Genomic DNA, 25,728 nt, shown 5'->3' on the forward strand with positions numbered 1-25,728 from the left:
CTGTAGAGGGCAGGGCTGTTGGTTGCAAGTGACAGAAGCCCAGTGCAAACTAGAGAAGCAAAAGGAAAGGGATTTATGGCCTTGTGTGACAGGCTCGATGGACCAATTACGTCCAGTTTCCTCCTTGTGGGTTCTGGGTGTCCCTGAGCTTCACAGGGTGACCAGATGGCCAGAGGCTCCCGGGCTGAGTTGTGAGGCAAAGAGATAAAGAGATCCCCTCCAGCTACAAGCACTCCTGGGCCACCCGCACCGGTCTAGGAACCTGGCCACTTGTGCACCTCTTGGCTGGGCTGCACGCAGTGTACGCAGCCTAAAAGTGATGCGATGTGGGCCCCTTGAGAGAAAAAGCGTGTGTGCCCCCCCAAAGTAGGAAATAGATGTGGGTCAGCGAAATCTCCAGAATGCTGCCTGCACTCAGCAAGGGTGGTGTGGATTCCTGTAGCGGTGGCCGCGCAGTGGCCCCAGGCTGCGGCCCTGCGGTTATCCCTGCCACAGCTCCAGGACTTTCTGAAGCCCCCACCCGCCCCGGGGGCAGAAGCTGCCCCTCCCTCCTCTGCTCTCCTTCCAGTGTTGCCGAAATTTGAGCTTCTTATTGACCCGCCCCAGTACATCCGGGACCTGGACACCTGTGAGAAGGGGACTGTGCAGGCCAGGTGAGAAGGAGGCGTCAGCTTGGGCGAGCTCCTCCCCTTGTAGGCGTGCCCCTTCCCGGGACAAGCCCCACAGGCACGCCCTTCCCCGTGAGACACTCCCCCATGGGCACCCCCCCCCACACGCCCCCATGGGCACGCCCCTCCTCCCCAGACACACTCCTCCCAGACACACCCCCATGGGCACGCCCCTCCCCCCTGAGACACTCCCCCCAGACACACCCCCGCGGGCACGCCCCTCCTCCCTGAGACACTCCCCCATGAGCACACCCCCCCAGACACACCCCCACGGGCACGCCCCTCCTCCCTGAGACACTCCCCCATGAGCACACCCCCCCCCCCCGACACACCCCCATGGGCATGCCCCTCCCCCGAGACACTCCCCCCAGACACACCCCCGCGGGCACGTCCCTCCTCCCTGAGACACACCCCCACGGGCACGCCCCTCCTCCCCGAGACACCTCCCTCAGACATGCCCCCCCCCTCACGCGCGCCCCTCTTGGGGTTTATCCCCCTCTTCCCACTGTTGTGCTGCTCCCCCCGTGGGAACATCCCTCCTCCTCCCCCTCCCCTTCCAGCGTCCCCCTCTTCCTTACAAACAGCACCCACAGTGAATGGGCGGACCCACAAGGGATTTCTTGAAGGGAGTGTCCGTCTCATGACCAGGCTAATGACCAGGTGCAAAGTGAAGGCTGACCAGAGGGTGTCCAGAGTCACTGTCCCTTTTGGGACCCCTCAGAGAGAGCCCTTCACAGCTCGTGTTCCTGTGCAGCTCTGCCACCTACAAGAGTTGTGGCCGAGGCAGTTCTTCTGCCCTTGTCTCCTCCAGCTCTGTGGGATTTTTTTTGTTTCTTTAAGTAATCTCTACCCCTAACGTGGGGCTCAAACTCCCCACCCTGAGATCAAAAGGCCCACGCTCTACTGACCGAGCCAGCCAGGTGCCCCTGCTGTGTGTTTTAAAATCCAAGAATATTGTCAATTATTCTTGAATAAAATTAAAAAATAAAATAAGATCCAAGGATGCATTGGATATGCACATATTTTTGATCGTCTAGAAAAATCTATCAAAATGCCTGGTGTTATTTTTTTTATTCATTGTGATCTGCCATCTTGCTCCTGTGCCCTGTAGACAGGTGTCCCCTCTGCATAAAGCATGACAAACATATGTTTAAGTTTTACCAACATCAAAAAAAAAAAGTTTTACCAACATCTCTGAGAGGATAGTTTTGTCCCCATTCTCTGGGTGAGGAACCAAGACTGGGAAAAGTCAGATCCCCGGTTTAAAGTTGAATTCACCGGGGCACTTAGGCCCGAGTTTCGCTGGTAGCCACGGTTGTTTGATCCTCTGTACTGTCCTCATCGACAAGTGACGGGCCTAGCGGTTGTCTCACATACTCTCCTGCTCTTGGGTTCAGAGTTCCTCTCTGACCCTTGGTCTCTTTTTCTGTCAAACACCAGTCTTGGTGCAGAGGATTGCAGGCCCCTGACATTATCTACGCTGACTCTGGGCTCTGGGAAGGACTGTAAGCACAGAATGTAGGATGGGGAAGCATCCCTGTATCAGCGGACCACAACACAGGGGCTTGACCTTCCTGAGACTGACCCCACCCCACCCCTGCTGCTCCGTGGGAAGTAACTCACTTTGTCCTTTTGTTCCAGGTATACCTTTGGGAAACCTGTCTCGGGGAACTTAACGATCAATATGACTGTAAATGGCGTGGGGTACTACAGCCAGGAGGTGGGGCGCCCCATCCTCAGAACCACAAAGGTGAGGAGCAGGGACCTCATGCACTAGGAGCTTCCCTTGGACATTCCAGATACATAGAATCGTATATTCTTTTTTTTTTTATTTTTATTTTTTAAAGATTTTATTTATTTGAGAAACAGAGAGAGAGAGGCAGAGACACAGGCAGAGGGAGAAGCAGGTTCCATTCAGGGAGCCCGACATGGGCCTCGATCCCGGGTCTCCAGGATCATGCCCTGGGCTGAAGGTGGCACTAAACTGTTGAGCCACCCGGGCTGCCCAGAATCATATGATCTATGGTCTTTGTGTCCAGCTTCTTTTACTTGGGACGATGTTTTCAGGGTTCCTTTTTACGGCTGAGTAATAGTTCATTTTGGATGGGCCACAGCCACATTTTGTTTTTCCATTTACCTGTTGATGGATATTTGAGTTTTTTCCACTTTTTTGGCTCTTATAGGTAATGCTGCTCTGAACACTCGCGTACAGGTTTGTGTGAGGCTGGACGTGTTCCTTTCTCTTGGATGTGGCCCTCCTGGGTTGTGTGGAATTACATACACTATCCCAGTAAGAATGAGCAAAGGCTATTTATTCAGAGCTTTGCTATAGCAAGGGAGTCAGCCACCATCACTCCTGCTTGGCATACTCGAAGCTTTATTGTGAGCAAGAGGGAAGGCTTCAGGTGTGCCCCAGCTTCAGGCTGTGGGCATAGGGAAGCTGTGAGCACCTAACTAGAAGGAGAGCTTCTTGTGAGATTGGTTAGGGGTGCATATTTGTCTCTCTCAGAAGTAGGGAAAAGGGACACTTGGTTGGCTCAGTAGGTAGAGCGTGAGATTCTTGATCTTGAAATCATGAGTTTGAACCCCACCTTGAGAGTTTACTTTAAAAAAATTTTTTTAAAGGGGTGCCTTGAGGTGCCTGGGTGGCACAGTTGGCTAGGTGTCTGACTCTTGGTTTTGGCTCAGGTTATGATCTCATGGTTATGGGATTGAGCCCTGCATTGGGCTCTGCACTCAGTGGAGAGTCTGCTTGAGTCTGCACATATGTGCTCTCTCTTTCTGAAATAAATAAATAAATCTTTAATAAAATAAAATGGGGTGCCTGGCTGGCTCAGTCAGTAAAGTAAGTGACTCTTAATCTCGGGCTCGTGAGTTTGAGTCCCATGTTGGGTGCAAACATTACTTAAATAAATAAATACACCTTAAAAAAAAAAAAGAAAAAGAAGTAGGGACAAAAATCAGGGAAGTTGTCATTATTGATCAATTCCTGGCCATTTGGGGCTGGTTGTTCCGGGATTTTGTCTTCCTGCCAGTTGCTAGACACAGGGGTCAGACTTCCTTCAAGGCTGGTAATGAGTTGGTCGTTTTTCTGTATGGTCTGGCCATGGTCTTTTGTATATTTGGGGGTAACTCTATGTTTAGCCATTTGAGAAACTCCCAGACTGTTTTCCAAAGCGGCTGCATGACTTCACATTCCTGTGTACGTAAAGTCTGAAAACCGGTTTTTCTTTCTTCTTTCTGGATGTGGCTTATTTGTCAGGACCCCGCCTGGGTCCTGAGATAGGGGTGGAATGGGGGCATTCTGTGCCCCAGGTATGGGAATAGAATAAGTGCTCCAAAGTGGGGGATGACCAAGTTCAAATCCCTGCCCCGATGTCTGCTGGAGGGCAATCATCTTACTACAGGGGACATCTTACAGGGGATATTCAGCAAGGGATCCAGTGACTCACAGCATAGCTTGGGTGTGTCACTGAGTGTCCCCCTGGCCCTCCAAGCAGCCGGAGAGTCCTGCAATTCAGATGTGGTTTTGAGAATCTTTCCTTGACACCACTCCAGCCCTGAGTGAGCATGTTCTGTGCTTCCTACCTCCAGATCCACGGCTCCCAGGACTTTGACATCTGTGTGAAGGACATGATCCCAGCCGATGTCCCCGAGCACTTCCGGGGCACCGTCAGCATCTGGGCCACGGTAACCAGTGTGGACGGGAGCCAGCAGGTGGCGTTTGATGACTCCACCCCTGTCCAGAGGCAGCTGGTGGACGTCCGCTACTCCAAGGACACCAGGAAGCAGTTCAAGCCAGGCCTGTCCTACGTGGGGAAGGTAAGCACTGGGGATCCGAAGGGCTGTCTGAGGACACAAGCTGTGCACTGCCTCCTACCCTAGCTCTGCTTGAAGGTCACCTGGGGGTCCAAATGGGGACTCTACTGAAGATGGGGTCTTTTATTTCTTTTAAATTATTTTAAATAAAAATATTTTAAAAAAATATTTTGTTTCTTTGAGAAAGAGAGAGTGTACGTGCATGTGCATGCATGTACACGAGCATGGGAGGGGCAGAGAGAGAAGTGGGCTCCTCACTGAACAGGGAACCTGATGCGGGGCTTGACCCTAGGACCCTGGGATCGTGACCTGAGCTGAAGGCAGATGTTTAACCAACTGAGCCACCTGAACCCCCCACCATCCCTGTCTTCTGAACCCCTTGTTCTGACTGCCTTTTCTGAGTGAGGTCTGAGCATCACAAGGAACTGCTCATAACACGGTCTGTTCTGTTCATACCCCAGTGTGGCACCAGGTCAATGGCCAGCACGTGGTGCTTCCTCCACTGTGATTTGTACATGGAGACCGATGGGATAGAATTCAGGGTGCAGAAATAAATCCACGCACTTGGGGATCCCTGGGTGGCGCAGCGGTTTGGCGCCTGCCGTTGGCCCAGGGCGCGATCCTGGAGACCCGGGATCGAATCCCACGTCGGGCTCCCGGTGCATGGAGCCTGCTTCTCCCTCTGCCTATGTCTCTGCCTCTCTCTCTCTCTGTGACTATCATAAATAAATTAAAAAAAAAAAAAATAAAAAAAAAAAAAAAAAATAAATCCACGCACTTGGTAGACACTGAGCCCCTGTATGCTCCCCTAACCAATTGCCGAGGATACCCTGCTCCCAGTTAACCACCTATAGCATCCCCACCCTGGTAGCCTCCAACTGGGACACACCTGAAGCCTTCCCTGTTTCTTGCTATAAGGCTTTCCTGCTTCACCTGTGTTTGAGTCTCTGCCAAACACCAGTGATGGTGGCCATGACTCCCTTGCTACAGCAAGCTTTGAATACATAGCCTTTACTCCTTTTATTTCAGGTGGTCTTTATTTAACTCCATACCATGTGGCCTGGGAAGTCTGGTTCACCGTGTGACACCAGGCTAACAGCCAGCACGTGAGGACTTGTACCTTGTGACTTCTTTGCCAAGTCCAAGGTCATGAAGGTCCTCTTACTCCACCCGCCATCTTCTAAGTGTTTCAGAGTTCTAGCTCTTAACTTTAGGTCTATGATTCATTTTTAACTTTTGTAGATGGTGTGAGGTAGGGGTTCAACTTCATTGTTTTGCATGTGGGTATCCTGCCGTCCTAGCCCCATTTGTTGAGGGAACTGTTCTTTACCCATTGAATGGTCTTGACACTCTTGTTGAAAACCAGTTTGCCACGGATGTGTGGATTTATATCTGGACTCTCGGTTCTATCCCATCGATCACCACGTCTCTCCTATGCCAGTACTACATTGTCTTGATTTCTGTAGCTTCATAGTGAATTTTGAAATTGGGACATGTAAGTTCTCTTTTGTTTCACTTTTTCATGATTGTTTTGGTTATTTGGGGTCTCTTGCAATTCCCTGTGACTTTTAGCTTGTCAATTGCTGTGAAGTAGTTGGCTGGGATTTTGATGGGGGATTGGGTTGAGTCTGTAGATCAGTTTGAGGAGTGGTGCTGCCCTGACTGTTTTGAATCTTTGGTGACCCCTTCCAGGTGGAGCTGTCCTACCCAGATGGCAGCCCAGCCGAGGGGGTGACGGTCCAGATCAGGGCAGAGCTGACACCAAAGGACAACATCTACACCACTGAATCTGTGTCCCAGGGAGGGCTGGTGGTGTTTGAAATCCCCTTCATCCCTATGTCAGCACAACATGTGTGGCTGGAGGTGGGTGAGTCTCACAGCCTTGGTGCCTTCCTCAGTCCATGCTTGGGCACCAGCTTAGTCGACCTGTGGCCTACTGCTCCCCTGAGGGAGTTTACAGTCTTTGATGTGGAGTTTGGGGGATGGAAACCAGCCCATCCCAGGGCAAGATGGGAGGTCAAGGAGAGGTGAGGGCTCCTGGCTCTGTCATGCTGAAGGAGGCTGTCCCAAAGGGACCTCATGATGTGGACTCCTGACCTCGGGGAGGGTCATCCAGGCTGCTTCAGGGAGGGTGAAATAGCATGCAGAGGCCCTTCATCATAGTGTAATTGGGCCCAGCGAGGCTGAGTCCCTCAGGAAGATACAGAGGAAGGAATTGGCAGGGTGCCCCTGACCTCACAGGGGTGTTGGGGGGTTATCCAGAAGGCAGCTTCAGGGGGACAGAGTGGTCTGATTTTTAATATTCAGCGGTTGTTCCAGTAACTATAATGGGAGGGTACCTGGCGGGGGGCACAGTTGGGCAGACAGGAGGTGATGACAGAGAGGCCACTGAGCCTGGAGCTGTGAAGGTAGAATGGGCAGGACATGGGGTCCCATTGTCAGGGGAGGGAGGAGCAGGAATGGTAGAAAAGGGTGTCCAGCCACCCCCCACCCCCTGGCCTCTGTGATGGCCTCATGGATGCTGGATGGCAGGGAAGGGGTGGGGGTGGCCGAGAGTAAATGTGTAGGTGGAAGCTGAGGACACTTGTGGTGACTATGTCCTCAGTCAGGCAACATGTATTTAAAGGGTTTTAACCATCAAAGTTGTAAGCTTGGGGGTGTCCAGCCTACAGCTTTCAAATGGACTACAAATCCATTGCTACAATTACAGCTTTTCTTTTTAATGATTAAAAGGCATTCCTTTATTTCCATTAGCCCCCTAGCAATTAAGTAGCAGCAAAGCCCTGAAATGACCACAAATACCAGAATTAGCTGAACAATTTTCTGTCTCATAGATACATGTCTAAAAATTAGCTTTTTCCTAAAAATATCACATTAATAGAAAGATATTCTGTTTCTGTTACTGAATACTGCTTAAGAAAAGGTCTTTAATTATTCTTTTTTTTAATTTTAAATTATTTATTTATTTATTCATGAGAGATACAGAGAGGCAGACATGCAGAGACACAGGTGGAGGGAGAAGCAGGCCTCATGCAGGAAGCATGATGCGAGACTTGATCCCAGAGTCCTGTGGCCTGTGCCCTGGGCCTAAGGCAGATGCTCTGAGCCACCCAGGTGTCCCTAATTACTTTGTTTTTAAAATTTATTTTTATTTATTTATTTATTTATTTATGATAGACAGAGAGAGAGAGAGAGAGGCAGAGACACAGGCGGAGGGAGAAGCAGGCTCCATGCCGGGAGCCTGATGCGGGACTCGATCCCGGGACTCCAGGATCGTGCCCTGGGCCAAAGGCAGGCGCGAAACCGCTGAGCCACCCAGGGATCCCCCCTAATTATTTTTTTAAAAGCAGAACTAGGGCAGCTCGGGTGGCTCAGGGGTTTAGTGCCGCCTTCAGCCCAGGGTGTGATCCTGGAGACCCAGGATCGAGTCCCACATCAGGCTCCCGGCATGGAGCCTGCTTCTCCCTCTACCTGTGTCTCTGCCTCTCTCTCTGTGTCTCTCATGAATAAATAAATAAAATCTTAAAAAAAAAAAAGCAAAACTAATTGCAGGTGTTAATTATTTTCTATTTATTTTACTTTTTACTTTTATTTTTTAAAATATGTATTTGTTTTAGAGAGAGAGCACGAGCATGTGCATGGGGGAGAAGAGCGGAGGGAGAGGGACAAACCAACTCCACGCTGAGCACAGAGCCCAACATGGGGCTCGATCTCAGGACCCTGAGATCATGACCTGAGCCAAAATCAAGTCGGACACTTAACTGACTGAGCCACCCAGTAGTCCCCGACTTCTTTACTCTTGATCTCCCAGAAGTCTTAGATCTGCACTTCTGGCCTCTCCTTTGTATTGTCTATCCTCTTTCAGCAGCAAGAGAAGGCGACAAGCTCAAACCCCAAAGGAGCAAAAGCAGTATAAGCACCCAGGCAGGACTGGGTGCACACAGAGGGAGGAGCGGGGTGCAGAGCCCCGGGGATGCTGTCCTGCATGGCCACTCCTTCTCCTGACCACCCTCTCTATGGTCACTTCCCAGGCTGTTATCCCCTCTGAGAAGCCACCAGGGCCACTGGCAAAACAGAGAAAGAGAGAGAGAGAGAGAGAGAGAGAGAGAGGGATGGGAAGGGCTTCCTAACATGCCTGTGATAGAACTTTCTTGGTGGCCACATGAGTCACCTGCCTCTGCTGGAGCCACCCCCTGACACCCTGTGACCAGTCTTGGACCTTGTTTCCTGGAGCCGAGGAACACTGCGTTAAGGCACATTGGACCCCATTCTCTGAGAACTGGGGAAAGGGGGTCTCCAAAGGGAAATTAGAGCATAAGAGGGTCTTGACGCAGGCCAGGGCAGTCAGAAGCCTCCCCAAGACCCCCTTCTTCCACCAAGCACCCAGGCCTTAACCAAATATCCTCTTTTTTTCAGACCAAGGTGACAGCACTCCAGGGGAAGCCTGTGGGGGCCCAGTACCTGCCCAGCTATCTCTCTCTCAGCAGCTGGTACTCTCCAAGCCAGTGCTATCTGCAGCTGCAGCCACCTCCCCACCCCCTGCAGGTAAGGCTTTCAGGTGTGCCCTTCCCCTGGCACGAGGTGCCTCAGGAAAACAGCAAGCACGCGCCTCGGGGGACGTGGGCATGCCCCAGCAGGGGCACAGGAATCCCTGTCCCTTCAGCAGTGTGTGCGTGTGTGTGTGTGTGTGTGTGTATGGGGGATTCTTCTGGATGAATGCCTGGGATTTAATCATGGTAAACCTTTAGGCTGTGGCCTGGGGTTTACCCTGATTAACCTGGCCCTGGGGGTGCCGGTACCATCACTTGCTCCCATGCCTGAGGCGGGACCCCCAACTGTTGGCCCAGGTTCCCACTGTCCGCAGGGTGGCACTTCTTGGGTGCAGGCACCGGATTTCCCCAGCCAACGCTTGCAGACACACCTGAGTATGGAGATGAGACAGTCCTAGGTCTGGGTCCCGTGTTCCTTCCTCCCAGTCTGTTATTCAACAATCCTGATTAAGCAAGATGGATGGAGATGGATGGAGCTGTGAAATTTGAGCAGAAAGTGCAGAGTTCCTTTGCTCCCTCTGTCCCCCGTGTGCGGGTTCTCTGGTGATTAGCAGCTTGTCTTAGGGTGGCACACCTGTTACAGTTGATGAGCTGGTATCGATGTGTTGTTATTAACTAAAATAATAACAGGGTACGTTAGGGCCCTCTCTGTATTGCAGACTCGGTGCATTTGGACAAACGTATAACGACACGCATCCAGCATTATAGTATCGTACAGAATGGTTTCAGCGTTCCACCCAGCTGTTCATTCATCCCTCCCTCCCCACGCGCCCCTGGCAACCACCCATATTTTCACTGTTTAATATTTTTGCCTTTTCCAGAATGTCCTATTGTGTTGGGAGAAGTGAAAACCCCTGGAGTTGTTTTGACTGGGGGCACAGTTTCAATACATACAAAGGAAGTCAAGTCATGAGATTTAGGTACAGATCCCAGAGTGGGGTGAGCGAGCACATAGTGAACCTGGGGGAAAGGACAGTCCTCTGTCCCAGGTCACTTCCTAGGAGACAGACAGTAGGGCAGCAAGCACCTGTTACTCATAAGGTGGTTGAGAAGGAAGTCGCTAACATTTGAGGGGTCGGTGCTAAGGGGTTATTTTTATTTTTAAAAAGATTTTATTTATTTATTCATGAGAGATAGAGAGAAACAGAGACATAGGCAGTGGGAGAGGCAGGCTCCCTGCGGGGAGCCTGATGCAGGATTCAGTCCCAGGACCCCAGATCACGACCTGAAACAAAGGCAGATGCTCAACCATTGAGCCACCCAGGTGCCCCTGACCCTAAGGGGTTATTTTAAAAGGCACGTGGGGAAAAGTGAAGCAGAAAGTTGTGGCCAGAATCCTAAGCTTGGGTCCTCATATAAATGTCCAGACTCTGGCTGTGAGCAGCTTGTCAGGCCATCAATTGCCCAGGCAGAAACAAAATAGCTGTTTCCCCCTCACGTATATACAGCAGTCCACCTCTTATCCATGGGGACACATCCCTACATCCCCAATGGATGCCTGAAAATGCACATAGGACCAAACCCTACGCAAGGACTGTGGAATGCTTACCCCCTCTTGAATGATGTATGTATAACGAAGCACCCTGTTAGCTCCTTTAACTGAGCCTGAGGGCAGAGCCTGGCCGCCAGGAGTGGTGGCAGGCTCCCAGGCATTGCTCCCCGGCCCTACCAGCCCCATAAACTCCCTTTCCGAGAGCTGCTGCCCAGACGGGCCAGGGGCCCCTGGGATGCAGCTCAGAGGAATCCTGGCACCAGGGCCACCCATTTTGGGACCTAGCGGCCCTCTGCAGGGGTTCTGAGAATGAGAAACTCAGAGGAGATTGTGCCCAGCTTGGCTGAACACGCTGTTCTTGTAATGCTATTCAACCAGCGGCGCCTTGTGGGGATGCTGGTGTTGGCTGCCTTCCTGTGGGGGCGGGAAGGAGCCCTGTGTCCCCAGCTGGCCGTGCCACAGTTCCCATTAGATGAGGACTTGGCTGGGTCACTCAGACTTTCCTCTTGGAGGGACATCTCCATCCTGCCTGAGTTGGGTCAGCAGGCTCCTGCTTCCCCCTGCCCCATGACTGTCACCAGGGCGCCCCCTGGGTACGGACGGCCTCAGGGCATGGAGACCAGAGTGACTGAGCTTGGTCCAGCCTGGGCTCTATGTTGGGGTCCTTCTCCTTCCTCCAGATTTGAGGTGCATGCAGGGATGAGCTGCTCTGAGAATGGGGGCTGTCAAGCCTGCCGTTTAGGGTTGCCGTGATGCCATGGGGCTAGTGTGTGAGGAGAGGAGAAAGGTTTTGCTCTTTTCTTTTTTCCAACATTGAAACCCAAGGGGACTTTTGTTTAGATGTCTTTTTATAAGGGGGATATTTACAAACTTAGAAATCGTAGAAAACGGTATAACCATATGCCTTTCACCTAGATTTATGAATTAATATTTTGCCTCTGTCCATCCATCCATCCTCCCACTCATGCATCCACTTGTCCACCTACCCACCCACCCAGCCATCCACCCATCCATCTACCCACACATCTACTCCTCTATCCACCCATGAGCCTATCCATCCATCCACCCATCTACCCAGCCATCCACTCATCCATTCACCCACACATCCACTCAGCCATCCATTTCTTTAGACTTTTCATTTTCTGCAACATTGGAAAATAAATTACATATATCGTGATGCTTCACTCTTAAATAGTTGAGCATAACATGTCCTAAAAATAAGGACATTTTTCAGCATGATCTCAAGGTTCTTATGACATCTAAGAAAATTGTCTTAACTCAAGATATTGTTACATCTACACAGTCTTATGATGCACATACATGTAAGCATGCAACCATATGCATGCGCCTATGTGAACGCGCATGCATGTGTGTGTGTGTGTGTGTGTGTGTGTGTGTGCGTGCATTTCATTCAGGATCAGTTTACGTGTTGCATTTGGCTCTTCTGTGTCCCTAGTTGCTCTTGATCTGGAATAATCCCCACCTCTGCCTTTTCATAACCATGATTTTTGTGAAGAATTTAGGTCCGTGGTCTTTTAGATGATCCCACGTTATTAATTAGAATCAGGCAAAATTGCCACATATGTGCCGCTCTTGTGTATCCTGTCAAGAAGCACAGATTTAGAAGGCCCCATGTTGCTGGAGCTGATCTTATCCTTGGTTGGAGTCTGATAACTCTCAGCTCTTTTTCCTTATGGGTGAGGCTACTGAATCACCGGGGTGACAATCTGAGGCCCCTGCCACACTGTCCTGATCCCCAGCAACCTTTCATCCTGTGCCTTTAGCATCACTGACAATTCTCATGTGACCTGTTACCACAATAGGGGCATCATGATGGGGGTTCTGAACTCTCTCATTCCTCCTACATTTGTTAGCTGCTGTTCCTCCATAAAAAGAAAGAACTTGGGCAGCCCCGGTGGCTGGCGCAGTGGTTTAGCACCACCTTTAGCCCCGGGGTGTGATCCTGGAGACCCAGGATCGAGTCCCACATCGGGCTCCCTGTGTGGAGCCTGCTTCTCCCTCTGCCTGTGTCTCTGCCTCTCTCTCTCTCTCTCTCTTTCTCTCTGTCTCTCATGAATAAATAAATAAAATATTTAAAAAAAAGAACTTTCCTTCTCTCCTCCCTACTGTTATTTTTGTTGTGTTGTTGTGTAGAGTATGTTACAGACTTGAGGACCTGAAAACAATTGTTCAATATGTTATAATCTGTTATCAATTCCTTTTTTTAAATTTTAAATTTTGGAATAATTTTAGATTTTTCAGAAGAGTTGCTCGGACAGTACAGGGAGATCCTGTATATCCTTCCTTCAGCTTCTCCTGCTGTTTCTAAGTTTTAGAAAATTGTTTGTCTTTTCATTGTCGAGTTGTGAGTTCTTTATGTATGCGGGATACCAGACCCTTAGCAAATATGTGACCCAGGATGCTCAGGGTCTGGGGTTTTGTTATTGGGGGGTCAGTCACATAGCCATGGCTGACCATCTGCATGGCTGACCTCAGTTCCAGGCTCTCCAGAACTCAAATTGATTTGAGTGTGACCCAGGCAGTCCTCATAAATCATATTGTCAGTAGCTGGTGGGGCCTGAGCCCTCAGGTAAACAAAGATACCTAATAGGGAGGACATTTCAGAGGCTTAGAGATGCCCCCTGGGGAGCCGGGGGCCAAAGGCCAGAGCTCTCTTCAGGCCAGGTTCACTCTTACTGCACATCACCTCATTGAGAGCTTCCACACTGTTAGTACACTCGATCCGCACCACAGCCCATTGACAGAGCAGCCAGCTGAGGCTGCCCAGGGGCCGTGGCCACTGCCAGGATGCCCAGTTTTCTGCTCTGAGGCTGGCATTCCTGCCTCAGCTGTCCCGGCCTCCCTGTGGCCCCAGAGTGGCCATCTGCCTGGAGTGGGGGCTGTGGCCTTGGTGCCAGGCTATGGGTGCCACATAGGGCTCCTCATGCTGCCTGTCTTCCACAGGTGGGAAGGGAAGCCCATTTCCCCGTGAAGTCCACGTGTCCCTGCAACTTCACCCTGTACTATGAGGTGGCCGCGAGGGGCAACATTGTGCTCTCAGGCCAGCAGCCCGCCCACATCACTCAGCAGAGAAGCAGGCGGGCAGCCGCAGAGACACCGATTCGGTTAATGCACCTTTCTGAGACAGGTGAGCCAGGTCGCAGGCAGGTGTTCCTTGTTCTTTCAGAACCACTGAGACCGGGGTGGGTGCCCCAGAAGGGAGGGGTAAGCAGGACTCACCCTGGAGGGGGAGCTTGTCTCAGGACAGAGGGCTTGTGTCCCAGGCAAGATGTGACTCGGACCAGGAGGTGGGCAGTGAGCAGCTGCTGGAGGTGGAGAGGTCCTCTCCAGGCTGTCCTCACTGCCTGTCTGCAGGGCACAAGGGGCAGGCCAGCCACAGGCTGGACCCCTGTGCTGGCCCACACTGTGCTGTGTTGCCATCAGCCAGTGGCCTCTCTGACTCTGCCCAGGTCACCCTCCCAACCAGGAGTCTTCTTCCTCCTCTCCCTCCTTGACTCCATGTGCTTCTCATGAGACCCACAGCCTCCTCTGGGTCTTCCCCAGCCTCTTCCCCCTTCATAATCCTTCTGCCTAGAGCAGGATCCCCAGACTGGGCGATGGGGACAGCTGAAGGCAGGCCATTTGTGGTGGGGCTGTCCGGCGTGCGGTACGGTGTCAGGGAGCGTCCACAGCCTCCACCCATTCGGTGCCAGTAGCAACCTATTCACACACAATACGATGACTTAAAAAATATCCAGACATTGCTACTGTCCCTAAAAGGAAAAGTCAGCTGTAGGTGAGAATCAGAGATAGATAGATAGATAGACTCATGGATTTATGAGTAGATCTAGATCTATACTTAGATTCACACTTAGATTCATAGACGTATTCATTCATAGTTCATAGACATAGATAGATAATAGATAGATGATAGCTAGATGCATAGGTAGACCGGAACCCAGGGTCCCTCTCATGGAAAGGCAGGGTTTCCCACTCTGGGCACTACTAATGTTTGGGGCTGGATCATTCTCCTGTTGTTGGGGCCATGCTGTGCACAGCAGTGTCGAGCAGCATGCCCGGCCTCCTGCCCCGTAGATGCCAGTGGCACTCCCAAGCCATGACAGCCAAAAATGTCCCCTGGGGGGGCAGCATCTCTCTGGTTGAGAACTGCTGGCCCAGATGGTGCTTTGGGAGTCATATCCCCACATCCTTTTGGGCTTCCCTTCCCTTCCCTTCTAGGTGAAGTAACAGGGAATGTGAGTATCCAGGAGTACTCGGCCCAGGACCAACACCCATCTTGTGCTGGGCCCCAGGTCATCCCCAGGGCAACCTGGGGCATGGCTGGTCCCAGTGTGGGGTGCTGGGTCCTCATGCCTCTCCCCACCTCTAACTTGTCTTAGAGCCTCCTCCAGCTGCGGCAGCCGAGGTCAATGTGTGTGTGACCTCTCTCCGGCTGCCTGTGACCCCTAGCATGGTCCCCCTTGGCCGCCTGCTGGTCTTCTATGTCAGGGAGAATGGAGAAGGGGTTGCGGACAACCTCCAGTTTGCTGTTGAGAACTTCTTTGAAAACCAGGTGGGACATGGGGAGCCGACTGGGGGAGTGGCCCAGCAACAACCATCTAGGGATGCTGGGGGGGAACTCCAGGGTGTCTGTGCCCCGAGTAGGCTGTCCACAGCTGCCACTTGGGTTCCCAGAGGGTATCAAGGTAGGACTGCAAGGGCTGCCCTGTCTTCGGGAATAATTGCAACTAAATTACATCTTTACCGGAGCTCCTCCCAAAGTCACCCAGATGGAGATTGCATTAGGAACACACAGGGAGAGCCGTCAGCTCCTCGCTGTCTCCATTGGGTCCCAGACTTAAGGGACACGATTCATGCCCCTAGCAGCGGGCTCAGCTTTCTGTCCCTTCTCCCTGCATCCTTTGAAACTGGCTGCTACATGCCCTCAGCCAGTGCCTGTCCCCACCCCCCCCTTTCTCCTTGCTCCCCTCCCATCCTCAGCACAGAATGTTCTAGTTACATCAGTCTTGTTCCTGTCACTCTGCCTTCCGCCCTCATCCTCACGTGGGCAGCAAGGCCAGGGTCCCCACTGAGCTGGCTTCTTTGGCAGGTGGAGAGGGATGGGGGTGGGGGGACCAGTTGAGTCTGGCCAAGCTCCTGACTTCTTCCCTGCTGTGTTTGGGTCCAGGTTTCACTGACCTATTCAGCAAATGAAACCCAGCCCGGGGAGGTTGTTGACCTGCGGGTCAGGGCTGCGAGGGGCAGCTGTGTGTGCATCACTGCGGTGGACAAGAGCATTTACCTGCTCAGGTCAGGGTTCCAGCTGACTCCGGCACAGGTGAGTGGGGGCCCTCGGGCGCCAGGGTCCAGCACCTTCATGCTGCAGGGGTAGGGCGCTCTCCCTTTCCAGGAAGTGAAGGGCCCCATGTGAGTCCAGATTCTTTCTGTCACTGGTAAACCCAATCCTTATCATTGCTTTGCTGAGTTGAAAGATGTTGGGGTCAAATTCATCAGACTCTCGCCCTATAACATTGTCCAGATCCTACCTCTCCAGCCCCTCTGCCCCATGTTTCCAATGGGCTAACGACACTCATGCCTAACACCTAAGATGGTCTCCATGTGATATTTGTGCAAGGAGGGTGAGATGGGAGCATGCCAGACCCCTGAGAGCCAGTTTGGGTTGAAAAGCAACCTCCAGTTGACCAGCCTTTCTTCCCCTTTGCCTGTAGATTTTCCAGGAATTGGAAGATTATGATGTTTCTGATGCCTTCGGGGTGTCCCGGGAGGATGGGTCCTTCTGGTGGGCTGGACTGGCAGCCCGACGCCGCCGGCGCTCCTCCGCCTTCCCTTGGCCCTGGGGCATCACCAAGGACTCCGGGTCTGCCTTTGCTGTAAGGACAGGTGGCCTTCGACCCACCGCCCCTTCCAAGCTCCTCTCTTCTTGAAACAAACGATCTCAGGGATATAGAAATGATCAAGGTGGAAGTTCCCAAACTTTCATTGGGGCAGAACTAGTTTTTGATTCTCCCCGATAAGGGCTCATAGTGGACCCTCCTGATTTGCAAGGCAGATGGGGTGTCGACCGGTAACTTGAACGTGGCACGGAGCAAAGACATTAAGGGTGCTTTGCTGGAAGGAAAACCTTTACACTGGGGGCAGGCAGCCATGCTCTCTCAGGTGGCAGGTTCACCCCCTCTGACATTCGTAGCTCATATCTGTCCTCCTTCCTGGCTGTGGGGGCCGGGGGTGCCAGGGCATGCAGTAGGCACAAGCATCATTCTAGATCATGCCACATTAGGATGCTGGCAGTCTCCACTTCTCCACTTGAATGCATGGCACATATGTGGGTGCTTTTCATCCCAGTTTTAAAATCATTTAAAACACCCTGTTTTTATTATGGAAAGTTTTCAGACGTACGGAAAAGTTGAACAAGTTAACAAACACCTATATACCCACCACCTAGATCCCATAATTAACATTTGCTGTAGTAGCTACAGAATACATTACACGTCTGTATCTGTCTGTACCCGTATTTGCAGGTGTATCTATATCTGGATTGGAATAGGTGATGTTTCAATTACACATTTGTTGAAGGCCTGGCAGCGTGAACTCCTGGGCCCTGGCAGCTTTTGCAATTAGGAGGTGATGGCTCTGAGTCCAAGCAACTGGGCTCATATTCCTTGTTCCCAAAGTAGAGCTGGCCAGTCCAGAACGGGGCTTCCCTGCAATTGAGTTGCTCCCAGTATTTCCTTTTAAAGATTTTATTTATTTGAGAGAGAAAGAAAGGGTGTACAAGTGAGGGGAGGGACAGAGGGAGAAGCAGGCTCCCTGCCAAGCAGGGAGCCCAACGTGGAGCTCAATCCCAGGACCCCAAGATTATGACCTGAGCTGCAGGCAGACACTTAACTGACAGCATCACCCAGGCGCCCTTCTCCCAGTATTTAGCAGTGATGAAGGTAAGAACAGTCACATTTGCAGTCAGCTGCCTCTGGTTTAGATCAGGCAAGGTGCCAAATTTTTATTTTAATGGTGAAATTCACAATTAGCAGAATTAACAGGAAGATGAACCATTTTAAAGTGGACAATTGGGTGGCATTTAGGACACTGACAGTGTTGTGCAGCCAGCACCTCTGTCTAATTCCAGAACATTTTCATCACCTCAAAAGGAAACCCCATCCCCATGAGCAGTCACTCCCCATACTCCTCCTCTAGCCCCCAGCAACCATGAATCTACCTTCTGTCTCTGTGGATTTGTCTGTTCTGGACATTTCACATAAATGGAATCATACATGTGGCTTTTTGTGCCTGGGCCACAGATGTGCTGGCCTCCCCACTGCTCTACCCTGCGTGGTCACTGGGTCCCACAATCCCTTCAGCCCATGTCACCAAGCTCAGAGCAGAGGATGGGCCCCCTGCCCCTACTGAGCCACAAAGCAGTGGTGATGCTGGGCAGTAGCCTCAAAGTGATGGAACTGTTGGGACCATCACATGCACTTGTCCACCGGGGTTCTGGGCATTGTCTGTTGCTTAGGAAACTGGACTGGTGGTGATGACCAACCTGGTGAGCCTGAACCACCGACAGGATGGTGGCCTGTACACCGATGAGGCTGTCCCTGCCTTCCAGCCCCACACGGGAAGCCTGGTGGCAGCGGGGTCCTCCAGACAACCCCCCAGGTAATGGCTGCCTCCTGCAGGGTTGTCTGAACTCATACTATGGACACTGGGGACTGGATCATTCTCCACGGCGGAGCTGTCCATGCACAGCAGGTGCTGAGCAGCAACACTGGCCTCCACCCACCTGATGCGGATAGTACCCTTTTCCCCCCGTTGCTACAACCATAAATGCCTTCAGATATTGCCTCTGCTAGGGGCAAAGTCCCTGCTGGCCCAGTGGGCTGGGGAACCAAGCACTTAAGCGCCCCACTCGGTGTGTCAGGGTTGGGGGCGCAGAGGGAGCAAGGTACATCAGGAGCAGAGCTCTCTGAGACAGAGGGTTTGGGGTGAGGAGGTTAGCTGGGGTTTGACGCTCCCTCTCTCTACTTAGAAATTTCTTTCTATTACCTCTTTCCTCCACCTGTTCCTTCCTCTTCTTTCTCCTCCTCTCTCTTGGCTTTGTCCTTCGATTCTCTGCCTTTTCAAGTTGAACACCAAGTAATATTCTTCAATCTTTTATTGTAACTCTTCACATTTTAGCCTTTTGAAGGTTATGAATTTCCCTCAGAGTGCTGCTCTGGCAGCACCTGAGTTGTGCTGTGAAGCATTTCCATTATTTTTTAAAAAGATGTGTTTATTTATTCATGAGAGACACAGACTGAGAGAGAGAGGCAGAGACACAGGCAGAGGGAGAAGCAGGCTCCATGCAGGGAGCCCGATGTGGGACTCAATCCCGGATCCTGGGATCACAACCTGAACAAAAGGCAGGCCCCCAACCACTGAGCCACCCAGGCGTCCCAAGTGTTTCCATTATTGCTTGGTTCCAAATAGGTTCTAACTTTGGGGGCTGTGTCTTATCCAGAAGTGGACACGTTTTAAATTTTCAGAGTGGTATTTTAAATTATTATTTTTAAATATGTTTTGTAAATTGTGTCAGACATGCATTGCAGCTGGTGAACCTGTCTATTTGTTATCTGTTGTCTGATTCTTACTTTGGAGGCTTTTTGTGTGGCCAATTCTTTTTGTAAATGCTGGTGTCTTCTTGAAAAGAAGATCCAAGGCCCCATCAATTCTGTACAGGGCTCTCTATGCCTGCTTTAGGTCAAACCTATTGATGGTGAACCATATTCCTACGTACTTCTTGTTTGTCTGCTTGCTCACTTATCAATGGCTGAGAGAGAAGGATTCACATTTCCCCCCTTAGATTTGTGGCTTTGTCCCTGGAGTCCTGGAAAGCTTCGTTTCACAGGAGTTGGTGTTTTCTCCTCTTGCCTGTCTTGTCCTCACCACCCCCACCCCTTCTTTCTCACCCTCTTCTCCTGCTGCCTCTCTTACTACCTTCTCAAGCCCAGGTCTCAGCCAGCTTGCTGGGGAAGGGGAAGTGTTTTAAAGACCTTGTCTCCCCATTCTCTCTGGATTTAGGGGCTGGCAGGCCTTGGCTGTACTCCCTCCTGCCCATTGCTCCCAAAAGGGGCACAGAACTGAGGGGCGGGGGCTAGGGTCAGTGTGGTCAGTATCAGGTATCTCTGGAGATCTTGGGGGTGGATCCCACACTCCTCAGCGCTTATTCTGAGCCAGAAGTGGCCCAGAGGATCCCCTGCCCTGGCAGACCTTGTCCACAAAAGCCCTCTCCATCTTTCATACCCTCTCTATCTAGATTGAGATCCTGGGTACTTTGTTCTCCAAGGTTCTTCCTGCATGGGCTGCATACTTAGAGGGAGTGTAGCAGGCCCACCAGGATCTTAGTTTCCAAACTTCCAAACTCCAAATCATGGCACAGGCAGACCATGAATACTTTGGATGCATACGGAGGCATTTCTAGAATGTGGTTGGATGAGGGAGGTGAAACACTGGCCTCAGGGCCTCCATCCACCAGACACTACCTCAGGGGCCCTGACCGTCTCGTGTGCAGGAACCCCAAGAACTTGGCCTGGAGTGGGTATGAAAGTAATTTTCTGAAATCCCAAACTATGAAGGCGATTGTAAATCCCGGTGTAGAAAGGCATAAGGCATGCCTTCAAAAGGAAGTGTCTGTGCCTTTTTATAATTGGATGACACATCCATGCATCTGTATTCTGAGGACAAGATATTTTTTTTAACCATATGCAATGGTTAAAATTTTTTCAAGCAGTGTGAAAGTTTACATAATTAAATGTAAGTCTCTCTCCTACCTCTAGACTTTCCATTTCCTTGTTTAGAGGCAACTACAGTCAATAATTTCTTAGACATCCTTCTAGAAATTTTCTGTACATATACAAGGATTTTCTTAAGATTTATTTATTTTAGAGAGGGAGAGAGAGGGAGTACACATACACAAGCAGGAGGAGCAGAGAGAGGGAGAGAGAATACCAAGCAGACTCACTGCTGAGCACATTGCTGACCTAGGGCTCGATCTCAGGACCTGAGCTGAAACCAAGAGTTGGACATTTAACTGACTGTGCCACCCAGGCGCCCCACATAAGGATATTTTAAAATAATAATAAATTTAAATAATAATAAAAATTAATAATAATAATAATAATAAATAAAATAATTTTTAAAAGCAATGAGAGAACACTATAGTATGTTCTGGGCTTTCCCTTTTAAAGTCTACAATTAAAATAACTAAATAAATAAAGTCTACAATAAGTCTCGGAGAGACCAATCCATCTCCATATACCGGCACTGAGCTCACTCCGTTAGACTGATGTGTAGCATCCCACTGCATGAATGTACTACCATTTGATTAACCCAACCACACTCTTGATTGATATTTTTGGCTATTTGCTGCCACAAACCAGTCCATTTGTCTGTCCTGGCACATGTATCCATGGGTCTTTCCAGGGTTCATTCCTCAGAGAGGTCCTGCAGGTTAAAAGGATGCGAGCAGTTTTTTAAAAAGATCTTATTTATTTATTCATGAGAGACACACAGAGAGAGGCAGAGAGAGAGGCAGGCTCCATGCAGGGAGCCTGATGCGGGACTCAATCCTGGGACTCCAGGACACGCCCTGGGCCAAAGGCAGGCACTAAACCGCTGAGCCCTGGATATGAGCATTTTTAATTTTGTGAAGTTTTGCAACTTTCAAGTAGGGCTTGTTTGTTGTTATTATTATTTTTATTTTATTTTATTTTATTTTTTATTTTTTTTTGAAGAACAAGATAGTCCCTGAGGAAGGTGGGCTGTGAGGCTCCTGAGGATGAACCCAGAATGAAAGTTCTTTGGGAAGCAGAGAGGGGTTGGGGGTGGTGGTGGTGCATAGCTCAATGTCATGATGCAGAAAAATGTGGCAAGCCCAGCAAGGGAAATTAGCAAAGGGGAGGACATGGAGGGGTCCCTGCGACCCTACTTACCTTCTAAACTCAGGATGTGAAGTGCCACTGTCGATTGAAGGCAAGTCTGTCAAACCTTTGGTGCCTCACTTCTACGAGTCCTCAAGTAGAATGTTAACCCTGCCCGGTAAAATAATTAGCACGTTCCGTCCTAATTGGGTAGAATGTTAACTGGCAGCCAAGAGAATTAACCCGCTACATCCTAACTGAATAGAATGTTAGCCTTTACGGTAGACTTAATGTGTTATGTTCTACTTGGGTAGATGTTTACCTGCCAGGTAACAGAATTAAGATATGCCCCTGACATTTTATCATTTCTTTTAAAATTTTTCATAGAGCAGAGAAGAGGAAAAGGACCTTCTTTCCCGAAACATGGATTTGGCGTTGTCTCAACATCAGGTACAGTGAACTTTTATTTTTTTAATTTTTTTTTTACAATAAGATGACTTTTCTTCGCTGTTTGCGGGCTCAGAGACACTCAGGCAAGTCCAGATTATTCCCAGTGGGTTTGCTTTCAGATCTGACATCAACATCTGAGTAAGACTTTGGGCATCCTTTTCTAACACATAAAACCCAAAGCCATGAAGTCAGCCCCAAATCCCACTGCAGCCCTGGACATCTGCTCAGGAAATACGAAATGCAGGGTCTTCGGTGCCTCTTATGACTCCCACTTGGGGTAACTCTATCTGCTCTGTTTGCAGAACGAGCTCATTAAAACGATTACAGTTCCTTGGAACATGAACTTGACCCCACCCCCCACGCCTCCCTCACTCCTCAGGGGACTCGGGCTCCTGCCCACAAAACAGGATGCTTTTCTCAGCATATTTCCTTTCCCTATTTTCCCCCCTTTCAGTTCTTTTTGAAGAAGTCCTGCTGTGCCAAATTCCTGCCAGATGCTGTTGGCTTTTTTCCTTTCAATGCTCAGTGTCAGAACACCAGTGGTACTAGTAGAAGGTGATGGTGGCCTGCCCTGGGAAACTAGTTAGGCATGAAAGGTCAGATGCCCCCAGGGCCATGGGTGGGTTTACTGCTGAGCTGCCCCGCCCCCTTTCTAGACATGAGATGCCATGGCATGTGGTCATCACAGAAGGGAGCTCACAGCTGGGAGCTGCTCAGGCTGCTTTCACAAGAAATGGGAAAGACTTAACTCCTCGTCAGAACATATCCAGATGATTGCATTTCGTTCTAGGGATCTAAATTTAAAATGGGCTATCTGTCTGTCCTTTGGGTGTACAGCAGTCCTTTTGGGTGTATACCCAGAAGTGGAATTGCTGGCTCATACGGTAATTCTATGTTTAATTGTCAGAGAACTGCCATACTGTTTTCCGGAGTGGCTGTAGCATTTTACGTTCCCACTAACAGTACACAAGGGTTCTTCTTTGGACCCTTCTATATTTGATGGAATTTGGGGCACCTGGGTAACACAGTCAGTTAAGTTTCAATAATTGGTTTCAGCTCAGGTCATGATCTCAGGGCCATGAGATCAAGCTCTGCCTCAGGCTCCATGCTCAGCACAGAGTCTGCTTGGGATTCTCTCTCTCTTTCTCTCTCTCCACTCCCCCTTAAATAAGTAAGTATATCTTCTAAAACTTTTAAGAAAAATGTTTCAGTAGAATTCACCAGTGAAGCCATCAGGTCCAGGATTTTTCCTTGTAAAGAGATTTTTGGCTTAGTGGTTGAGCATCTGCCTTCAGCCTAGGGTGTGATCCTGGAGTCCGGGATCGAGTCCCACATTGGGCTCCCTGCATGGAGCTTGCTTCTCCCTCTGCCTGTGTCTCTGCCTCTCTCTCTGTGTCCCTCATAAATAAATAAAATCTTTAAAAAAAAGAAATATAATGAGTCACATCTGTAATTTCCGATTTCCTAGTGCCAGGTTATAAAGGGCAGAAAGAAAGAAGTGGAGTTCATTTGAATCATATATTTTATTTAACCCAACAGATATCCCCAAGTATTATTCTTTCAACAGGCAATCAATCAAAAAATCATTGATGATACGTTTTATGTTTGTTTTGTACTGTGTGAGTTTCCCATAGCTGCTGTCACAAAGTACCATAGACTGGGTGACTTAAAACAACAGAGATTTATTCTCTCATGGTTTTGGAGGCTAGACATCCAAGATCAAGATATGGGCAGGGTCATGCTCCCCCTGGAAGCTCTGGGGGAGAATCCTTCGGGACCTCTTCCATCCTCTGGGGGCTCTGACGCTCCTCATCCCTCCCATCTCCACCTCTGTCTTTACATGGTTTCCTCCTCTGTGTCAGAGTTTCCTTCTTAGAAGGATGCCCCATCTTTAGATTGGGGCCCACCCTATTCCAGCATGACCTTGTCTTAACGAATTTGATCTGCAAAGACCCTGTTTCCAAATAAGGTCACATTTGCAGGGACTGGGGGTTCAGGCTTGGATGTACCTTTCTGGGAGACACAAGCATGTCCCACATGACAGGTCCTCTCAATTCAGTTCCCCACCACCCCCAAACTGGGCGGGGCAGGCACTGCCAGCGTCATTATGGCTGAATCCTCGTGGTGGGTGATCCTGTGTTCATGGTTGTCCCGAGAGCCATGTGCATTTCTGATGACATGAGTTCGGGCCGAGGGGTGGCTTTCTCCTGTCACACGCTGGGTGGTGCCTCAATGCTGCATTCGCAGCTGCAGGGGATGCCTCCCTGGGCCCCCAGGCCTTAGCACAGCCCCCCATTCCCACCTGGCCACCTGGGCACGGCCCCGGAGAAGGGCCCACAGTTGTCCCTCCTTCTACAGTGACCCGTCCGGCGAGGAGATGCTCAGCGTGCAGGTCCCGGACTCCATCACCAGCTGGGTGGGTGAGGCCGTGGGTCTGTCCGAGGCTTGGGGCCTGGGTGTCGCCGTGCCTGCCCCGCTGAAGACCTTCAAGCCTTTCTTTGTTGACTTCACGCTGCCCCCCCACGTGGTCCGCGGGGAGCAGGCCAAGGTCCCGCTCAGCATCTACAACTACATGGGCACCTGTGCCGAGGTACTAAAGCCACCCTCCTCACCCCTCAGCCTTCCCAGTGCCTGGGGGTGGGGGGTGGGGGTGGCACCTGTGAGGCAGGGATGAGGGCAGGGCAGCCTGAGCTGTCCCCTTGGACGGGGACAGAGCAGCTCCGTGACTGGGGAGAGGGGGCCATGGAAGGGGCAGCCTCTGTGTTAAGGGGGAGGCAGGGGCAGGAAGTCTGGAGGTCAGCAGGGCGGGGGCTCAGCGTCCCCGTGCACATGGGCACGCTCACCCTCCATGGCTGCACTGTTCCCCTGGTCGGTGTTGCGGTTGGCACAGACATCAGGGAGAGAGGCTGTGCTACCCGTGACTACGGGGGAAATGGGTTGGCACGCACGAAGAACGGTGACCACAGAAGGGCCACCGACCTTGCTGATGCTGTGGAAGCTCCAGGGGCCGTTCTCGGGGGACTTTTCGGCCCACCCTAGCCCCCTCTCAAAGTGGAAAAGTCAACTCCCTCGGTTTCTCGCAGCTTCCGTAACAAAGTAGTGCGACCTGGGAGGCTTGAAACAATAGAAACTTGTTCTTTCAGAGTTCTGGAGGCCAGAGTCTAAGGCTCCAGGGTGGTCAGGGTGGGTTCCTCCCAGAGGCTCTAAGGGAGCTCCCCCTCGTGCCTCCAAACTGCAGCCTGTCTTCACGTGGCCTTCCCTTGCGTGTCTTCCCTCTGTCAATGTCTCTGTGTCTGTGGTTCCTCTTCTAAAGATCCCAGTCCTGCTGGAGTACAGCCCACCCCAATAACCTGATCGTGACTTAGCGACCTCCGCAGAGACCCCGTTTCCAAATAAGATCATGTTTACAGGTGACAGGGGTTTAGGACTTCATAATAGCTTTCTGGAAGCCACAACTGAACCCATAACAGCTACCCCAAGGGGGCAGACTTAGGGCTGACCTCGGAGGCTGGGGAGGATTTCAGACCCTGTGGATGAGTAAGGACAGCAGGGGAGGGGGTGCCTGTGAGACCGGGTGGGTACATGATGGGAAATGGGGCTTCGGGGAGTCTGGGTCTGTGTAACAGTACAGCTTGGAGAGGCTAGGACACACTCACCACCTTTGTAATCCTTTGAGCACTGGCAAGGCCTGGAGGTCAGCTGGTGGGAGGAAGGAAGGGAGATGGGGAGGGTTCTCCACAGTTAGGGGTAGCCCTTGGGGTTGAGGTTGAAAGCCAAGGCCGTGGGTGGAGGAGTGAGTGGGGTGCAGGATCAGGGGTCCATCTGGGAGCAGGCCT

At 50.9% G+C, this 25,728-nt stretch overlaps 1 protein-coding gene across 9 annotated transcripts in view; it reads left to right on the forward strand.

The window, feature by feature from the left end:
- Positions 1-25,728, forward strand: part of CPAMD8 (C3 and PZP like alpha-2-macroglobulin domain containing 8) — a 76,912-nt gene that overhangs the window by 12,631 nt on the left and 38,553 nt on the right. For 6 of the 9 annotated variants that reach the window (XR_003140942.3, XR_004807683.2, XM_025457941.3 and 3 more), the window contains 12 exons: positions 536-653; positions 2,310-2,418; positions 4,263-4,490; positions 6,180-6,350; positions 8,904-9,032; positions 13,494-13,677; positions 14,930-15,102; positions 15,718-15,867; positions 16,259-16,420; positions 18,061-18,203; positions 21,830-21,892; positions 24,251-24,482. Coding sequence is in view for 7 of the 9 variants with exons in the window: in XM_025457941.3 (XP_025313726.2) it covers positions 536-653; positions 2,310-2,418; positions 4,263-4,490; positions 6,180-6,350; positions 8,904-9,032; positions 13,494-13,677; positions 14,930-15,102; positions 15,718-15,867; positions 16,259-16,420; positions 18,061-18,203; positions 21,830-21,892; positions 24,251-24,482 (1,862 nt within the window). In the remaining 2 variants the exon portion in view is untranslated. The remainder of the gene's footprint in view (positions 1-535; positions 654-2,309; positions 2,419-4,262; positions 4,491-6,179; positions 6,351-8,903; positions 9,033-13,493; positions 13,678-14,929; positions 15,103-15,717; positions 15,868-16,258; positions 16,421-18,060; positions 18,204-21,829; positions 21,893-24,250; positions 24,483-25,728) is intronic. The other 3 variants (XM_025457934.3, XM_025457935.3, XM_025457938.3) reach the window with 3 other exon arrangements.

The sequence above is a fragment of the Canis lupus genome, chromosome 20, assembly GCF_003254725.2.
Source record: "Canis lupus dingo isolate Sandy chromosome 20, ASM325472v2, whole genome shotgun sequence".
NCBI lineage: Eukaryota > Metazoa > Chordata > Mammalia > Carnivora > Canidae > Canis > Canis lupus.